Here is a 7,618-nt window from a genome sequence, read left to right as displayed (position 1 = left end):
GGGGAGACGGGCAAAGCCTCCCTGTCACCCGCCGAGGCCCCGCGACGGCGGCCGCGGCCCGTTTCGGAGCAGCTCCGCCGCCGAACCCAGCCGCTTCGGGGAGCCGCGCGCCCGGAGGCGGGAGAGGGCCGGCGGATGCCGGAGGACTTCGAAACTCGTTGCAGGTGTGGGGCGAGAAGCGAGGCCCGTCCTCCCGCCCCTTGGCTGCTGGCAGCCTCTCCATAGGCGGCAGCTCGGCGGCCCTGGTTTTTGCTTTGACTGGCAAGTCTCCTTGTCCGTCACGCCGAAAGCCCTCCTCTCTAGGAGGGATTTAAGGGGCTTTTTCTATGGCTATAGCCCGCAAGGACAAGCAGCACCCCCAAACCCCGGAGGCAGGTGACGAGGCGCCGCCGGGCTCATGGGGAGGAGGTGGGGGGCGAGGGCTCCGCTGAGCTGAAGCGGCTCGCTCCATCCTTCCTGCCGCACCGGCAAAAGGAGAGAAAAAAAAAGGAAAAAAAAAAATGTAACCGGAGGAGCCGCGGAGCCGAGCCRCCCGCCAGCGCGCAGCGCGCAGCCCCCTCCCCTCCTCTGCCTCCTGCGAGGTTAAGCCTCTCATGTGCAGCCCCGACTCCCGGCGGTCCCCGTCCGTAAATGAGGTGAGCACCACGGTCCGTCTCTCCTCCCTCTTCGCGCGGAGGACCTGGAGCGGCGGCCGGGATGTAGGGCGCGCGCTGAAGCCGAGAGCGGGACGGCGGGCTTCCTCGCGGGCGAAACGGCCCGAAAGAGCGGTTGCTGAAGCCGAGGAGGATTGGAAGGGATCTGCGAGGCGTTAAACGGGATCGGGGGGCAGACAGCAGCCCTCGGAGCCGGACGGCATTGCGTGCGCTTAAATAGCCCTGTTAGATGAGCATGCCTCGAGCAAGGGGTTAAAAAGGCACCTAGCAATAAAACTTMGGTACAGCTGCCGCTGTGATGCAATTGCAGTAAATTATTGCTGGCTCCGGATGAAGAACCGCTGTTGCTATGTGCGTTGCAGATCTGCTTGGATTTTCAGCTCGGGAGCGAGGGGGCACCTGAACGCATCGCTGCCTGGCGGAGGGGGCAGGGCTTTTCTTCCTTCCTCCTTGCAATGGTTTCTTCCAGTCTGTTACTGGGGGCTGTAGGACATTTGCTGCCGGAGGAACTGAGCYGGGTTTTCCGCAGCTCTGCAGCGATGTGAAATGTCGGGATGTCCCCAGCAATCCAGGCATTTGGGAAAAYGCGGGGGTTAACTGGCAGTTAAATCCCGGAGGTCAGGCACAGGTTACTTTGATGTGCATTGCATAATCTTTTGTTTCTCAAGGTCTTCCTTCCTAAAGAGAGGCAGGTGGCAGAGAGCCAGCCATGGCTCCCCGGCTGGCCTTACAGACAGACGCTACACGGCGTTACAGACGCTTCGCTTTTGCTGTGCTGCTGTTTCTCAGCCGAGCGTCATTTGCCTGCATTTTGCGGGGCCCTCTGCGAAGTCCTGCCTGCAGCGCCGGGACTGGTCCTCCGCGGCTCTCGGGGACGGTGCAGATTGCGTTGCAGCCCGCCTGTGCCGAGATGTCAGGGTTGTCTGTAGGATTTTACCTGCATGGCTGATAAAGCCTTCCTGACTCCTTACTCCCAAATGTCCTGATAAAGCTGCTATAATTGTAGCAGTGCATGGAAATCAGGCATAAGAGAATAAATACAGGTGCTTGCCACCGATCCAAAGCCACYGTTTTACGTTCCTCTGGAGGGAAGTTTACTTATAGGGACTAAGTGGCATAAATATTTTCTTGTGCTTATTTAAGATCAGTGCTTAAATAGTTGTTCTCTTTAAGTGTTTTCTCAGTGCTGTAGTTTTTCTACTTTGCAAAGAGCGAATGAATGGGAGAGACTGGGAAGAGAATAATAATATTTGCCTATTCCTCGGAAGGGTCATGTGTCATCATTAATACTTGTGAGCCCTGGAGGGAAGGGATTAGAGCTGAACAAATTATTATCGCAGTTCGGATTCTGGTTACGGCAAGTCTAAGGTCCCTCTCYGTGTCTCTGGCACCTCTCCTCAAAGGATTTGCAAGGGATTTGYGGATATGAAGCCCCTGCTACTCCCTGAAAGGGTCCAGGGTTATGAGCAGCAATGAGGAGACGCCGTTTTCCCGGCCACTGGCTTCTGCTCGCTCCCGCAGTAGCCGATGCTCGTTGGGGCCAAACGTTCACCTTGACTTCTCCCAGCAGGGACAGGCTGAGCGCTGCTTGCAGGGCTGTAGTGCGGGGACACGTCTCATCCTTCCTGCTGCCCATAATTGCAGGGTTCATCACCAGGGACAGGACAGGAGGAGAATATTTTTGCCATTCCCAGCACCCTGGGCATTTGATGGGCCACGTCCAGGTGGGACTGGGACCAGGGCAGCAGGAGGCAAGACTGGGAGGATTTTCTGGGCAGGGAAGACCCTCTTTTCCACAGGGGTTGTGCGAGCAGAGCCGGCGCGGCCGCGGTACGGGGGCGAGCGCTGCTCTGCAGTGCTGCCCCACGTGCTGCCTGTCATGTTAAAGGAGCGAGGAGGGGGGATTTTTTTCACCCTCCATCCTGACACATTGGATCTTGTCCCATTTTTCTGCAACCGTGGCATGGTGCCAGTGAGTCGYGTAGGACCCGAGGCGCTGCAGCCCAAAGTAGGTCAGTAAGTTGTTTTTTTCCCCAGCCTGGTTGTCAACGAGCATGAGCATCGCGGTGATGGGGGACGAGGCTGAGGAGAGGCTGGAGGCGAGAGCTCCGCTCCGGAAGCGAGGGCTCGACGGAGCAGCTGTGATGCCGGTGGCGGACGTGCCCCTTGGCTGAGCTCGGCTCCATCCATCTTCCCGAGGATGCCGTGCAGGATACCAGGACGCAGGGCTCTGCGGATGGCTCCGACTCGCTCCTGGTGGCCCCGGCGGCTCCGGTCCTGCCTCGAGCTCCCCGCGCCGGCCAGGCTCTGGTGGGCTCGTTACGGAGCGGGGAGAAGGGAGGTTTATATAACGCTCCCGGCGCCTGACTCATTGTTGTGCCTGGCGTTATGTAACCGGTGCCCAATTCCCACTTTCTGCTGGCGGCGGCGGTTGATGGGAGCCGGGGGACGGCGCATCGCCATGGTTACCGGCAGCTCTGCAAAGTTCCCCGCGTCCGCGCGGCTCCCTTCCATCTCGCGGAGGAGCATCCTGGGCCGGCGGCCGCGGCGGCGCGTGGGAGGTGGGAGACGGGCGCACGTCGGCCYGGCCGGGGATCGCGGCGGGTTGTCCCACCCGCACGGGTCGGGTCGCCCAGCGAGGACGGTCACGTCGCGGACCGCGAGCCCTGGGGGCACCGAGGYGGCCCGGGCGGCCGGCCCCGCTCTGCTGAGCCGTCGCCCCTCTTGCTGCAGCGTTCGGGCTTGTGCCGGAGCCGCCGAGGGCGGACAGCCCCGCGGAGGCCGGGGCACGGCTGCTCGGTGGCTGGTGCACGGCGCGGGGACCTGCTCGCCGAGCTCCGCGCGGCGGCGAGGGCGGCCCGGCTGACTGATGCTGGAAGTGAGCAGGAGGGATTAATCGAGGTAAAGCTGATAAGTTAATCAATGTCCATCGGTTTGGCCAGAAGTCCTGCTCCTCAGGCGCACAGAGATCCATGGCCCCTCGAGAAGCGGAGGCGCGGGGTAAAGCGAGGCTTTCGGAGGCGTGAGCCCCCCGGGTGCAGCGTGCTCGGTCCCGCAGACCGCTCCTGCGCCGGCCRTGCCGCGGGTTTAGCTGACTCCTGCCTTTCCGGCCGCTCCAATTCCCCGGCCGTCAGCACTGGYGGCTCCGTGCTGTCCCGCGCTGGGCACGGCGGCGGGGGAGTCGGGAGCGAGCAYGACTGGGAGAATTACGGAGGAAAGCCGGGGCTGCCTCGGCCGAGGTGCGGGAATCGCAGCCTGCCTGCTGCCGGAGACGGGGGACGCCGGCGGCCCGGGKGGCTCGGCCCGCGGGGTCTTCCCTGTGCCCTGGTGTTTCACCGCAGGGCTCCGGGCGGGCTGGCGCCCTGCGCGGCGGGATCACCCACGCTTTGGAGGCGGAGGTGAGCAGAGCAAGCCAGCCTCCGGGCCCGGGACTCGCCCCAGCGTGGTCCGTGCTGGGCTGCTCCTCCGCGGCGCTCCGGGACCTGCTGCCCTCGCTCCATTTGGCGTGGCTGCTGGGACGGGCCCGGCTCTCTGAGCGCGAAGGGAGCCCAGCGGGTGACGCAGCTGGTTTGGCTCCAAGCGCGTTTGCAGGGATTAGGAGGTTGCTCCGGGGTGCGACCTGCGTGCCTGCGAAACGGGCTCTGCGCGGCTGGCCCCTTGCACTTGCTTCTGCCAGGTATCACCCCGTCCTGCTGGATCCGTGCGGGTCGCACAGCGGCCGCAGCGGGGTCAGGTGAGCYCTGGACGTTGCACAGGGAGCGCGGGCGGTGCAGCCCGGGCTCCGGTATTTCCTCGCCCAGGAAGGCGATGCCGCGGGAGGCCTTGGCCCAGCCGCCCAGGGCGCTCCGGCCGGCAGCGAGCACACGGAGCGCTCGGGGTTCGGGAGCGATCCKGCTGCGTTGCCCTGAGGAAGCTGCAGCAGGAGCCGGCAGGGCTGACCCTCTCCCGGGGCTCTATCCTTCCCCTCTCCYGCATTTTGGCTTTGCTGATTCCCTCTCGCGCTCTGCCAGCAAAGCTCCTGTAATCCTGCTGGCTGCATTTAAAGTGGTTGTTCAGGGAGTTAAGTGGCCTGCTCCTGACGGCATTACTGGGGTTTAGATGTTTAATTCCCCTCTGGAAATGTGCTCTTCCTTCTCGGCCGCGCTGCAGGGATTTTGCGGTCGGGCCGCGCTGCCGCCGGCTCCCGGCGGGCACGGCTCCTGCGGGAGCAGCCCCTCCGCGCAGCGCCTCCTTGCCGAACAGCCCATCAGCATCAATAATTCACCGTGTTTAGCTTCGTGAATAATAAATATCCCTCAGCAGCCTGCCGGAGCGGGGAGGCAGGGACCTCCCCAGCCCCCTGCGGAGGTGGCGCGGTCCCGGCAGCGGCAGCCTCGGGCCCTGGGTGCTGTGCCACCCCGGCACCGCCGCCGGGGTCACAGAAATCACTGTTAAACTGCGATCTTCAGGCAGAGCTTTGCCTGGGGAACCTGCAGGGACCCTTCCTCACCACATCGAGAAGAGCAAGCATTAAGGAAGGACCTCGCTTTGGGGGCCGGCGAGGCCAGCGGCAGCCCCCAGCCCGGGCAAGGTCCTCGGGTCCCGCGCGGCTCGGGGGCGGGCGCGGGAGAGGCTTCCCCTGCTCCCAGCGGGCACCCGGTGATCTCGTCTCCCACGGACTCTCCTGCCGCATCGTTTGCAGTCTCAGTTTGTGGAATGACTGTAATTAAAACCTCCAATGCCATTCCCTGTAATTGCCATCTCTCACTGTTTGTATTGGTGGCTTAGATAGGAGGTCTATATATATTTATTTAATTGGCATAAATAATGTATTTTCATAGCGGAGTCTTTCCTTAACTCCGCATTTGGTGCCAGGACAGCAATAACAYTTTCATTTCCAACAGGCTTTTCTTCGGGTGTTCCTTCCCTCGGGCCTGTTGGCCGGAGCAGGTCCCGGAGCCAGATGAGAGCATGGGAGTTTATCAGAAATAAAAGCTTGGCTCCTGGCTGCTCTGAGGGGGCACCCCGAACTGCTAACGCCGGCCCCGCTTTGCCTCTCGCCCCGCTGCAGGGAGCACGATGCTGACCAGCATCGCCGACGGGCTGCTGTGCTGCCTGCTGGGCAAGACGGCCAACGCCGTGGGGCCGCTCGACAGCCTTGAGTCCAGCAACGGCTACAGCTTCATGGAGGTGAAGCCGGGGAGGATCCTGCGGGTCAGGCACAGCGCGCCGGCCCGGCCGGCCGAGGAAGCGCCCGCGGAGGCGCCGGAGCGGGGCACCGTGCACTGCAAGCGCAAGATCACCGTCTACCGCAGCGGGCAGCTGGTGATCGAGAACCTGGGCGACGCCGTGCGCTCCGAGATCCTGCACTGCCACGGCGGCTCCGGGGAGCCCAACGGCACCGTGGAGCTGGAGCTCTCCGAGCCGGGCGGCCCCGCCGGCGCCCCGGGCCCCGCCGGCCCCCGGGAGGCGGCCAACGGCCCCGGCAAGCGCCGCAAGCGCAAGCCCAAGAAAGTCGTCAACATCGACTGCAAGAAGCAGATCACGAGCTGCAAAGGGACGCACAGCGACGTGGTCCTGTTCTTCATCCACGGCGTGGGCGGCTCCCTCGACATCTGGAAGGAGCAGCTGGACTTCTTTACCAAGCTGGGCTACGAAGTGGTGGCCCCCGACCTGGCCGGCCACGGCTGCAGCTCGGCCCCGCAGATCGCCGCCGCGTACACCTTCTACGCGCTGGCCGAGGACATGAGGGCCGTCTTCAAGCGCTTTGCCAAGAAGAGGAACATCCTGATAGGCCACTCGTACGGGTGAGGCTCCCGCGGGCGCTGCGGGTCCCGGGGCGGACGGGGACCCCTGAGACCCCCCCACCTCCTTGGCAGCAAAATGCTAGGCGCGTCCTGCGCTCCGGGAGCAGAGAGGCGGAGGAGCGGGCGGTTTCACTTCTAGGTTTATCCCTTGGGTTTTATCGCCTACCTCCTGTCAGGCTGGATCCGTGGGTCCAGCTAATCCCGGAGCCCGTCCCCCCGAGCAGAGCTGCCTGGCCTATGCGTGCCAGCGACGGAGCGGGCAGCCCAGAGCCTATAAATAGAGTAAGCCCAAGAAAGTCAATTAGATGGAGACTAAGCGCTGCGGAGAGCTGCCTCGGAGGCCGGGAGTCCTTAAAGGAGCAGGTTCGTGCTGCAGGAGCCCGTAAAGGAGCGGTGGGGTCAGCTGAACTGGAGACGGGCGGTAGGAGGGTTAGGTGCGGGCAGGAAGGGCGCCCGCCTCCCGCCCCGCCGAGCCGATCTCTGATCTCCGGGCACGTCCGAGCCGCCGGCACCCTGCCGCATCGACAGCTGCTGAGCGGCAGAGGGAAGAGCAGGGCCCCGGTGCTAAGCAAGGATTAGGAAGCAAAGCCAGAGCAAGCTGGGAGGGGGGCGAGGTGGAGGGCAGAGCTTGGGCCCCGGGACGGGGAACCGGCGCAGCGGGGTGGGTAGGAGCCGCCCCGGCGCGCGGCTCTGCCCCGTCCATCCGGGTCAGAGCACAGCGCTGTCCTCCCCGGCAGGGTTTCCTTCTGCACCTTCCTCGCCCACGAGTACCCGGACCTGGTGCACAAAGTGATCATGATCAACGGGGGGGGCCCCACGGCGCTGGAGCCCAGCCTCTGCTCCATCTTCAACATGCCGACCTGCGTGCTGCACTGCCTGTCGCCGTGCCTGGCCTGGAGCTTCCTCAAGTGAGCGTTCGGCACCCGCGGGACCCCCGCGGGCGACACCGTGTCCCGCCGGCAGCGTGTCCCCCGGGCACCCGACCCCAAGGCCGGGGGAAAGCCCCGGCGCAGGGCTGCCGGCGCCCCACGGCGCCCGCCCTGCCCGCCCGTCCCGCCTCTGTCCCCCAGGGCCGGCTTCGCGCGCCAGGGTGCCAAAGAGAAGCAGCTGCTGAAGGAAGGCAACGCCTTCAACGTGTCCTCCTTCGTGCTGCGCGCCATGATGAGCGGGCAGTACTGG

At 64.2% G+C, this 7,618-nt stretch overlaps 1 protein-coding gene across 1 annotated transcript in view; it reads left to right on the top strand.

Moving 5' to 3' along the window:
* The first annotated feature begins 305 nt into the window (after positions 1–305).
* ABHD8 (abhydrolase domain containing 8) overlaps positions 306–7,618 on the top strand; it is a 9,762-nt gene continuing 2,449 nt past the window's right edge. The window contains exons 1-4 of the mRNA XM_085320735.1: positions 306–635; positions 5,704–6,439; positions 7,177–7,347; positions 7,510–7,618. Coding sequence (XP_085176861.1) covers positions 5,712–6,439; positions 7,177–7,347; positions 7,510–7,618 — 1,008 coding nt within the window. The 5' untranslated portion in view covers positions 306–635; positions 5,704–5,711. The remainder of the gene's footprint in view (positions 636–5,703; positions 6,440–7,176; positions 7,348–7,509) is intronic.

The sequence above is a fragment of the Rhea americana genome, unplaced genomic scaffold (genome assembly GCF_003343005.1).
Source record: "Rhea americana isolate MKP2758 unplaced genomic scaffold, rheAme1 scaffold_652, whole genome shotgun sequence".
NCBI classification, from domain to species: domain Eukaryota; kingdom Metazoa; phylum Chordata; class Aves; order Rheiformes; family Rheidae; genus Rhea; species Rhea americana.
This window is presented reverse-complemented; position numbering and strand designations above follow the sequence as displayed.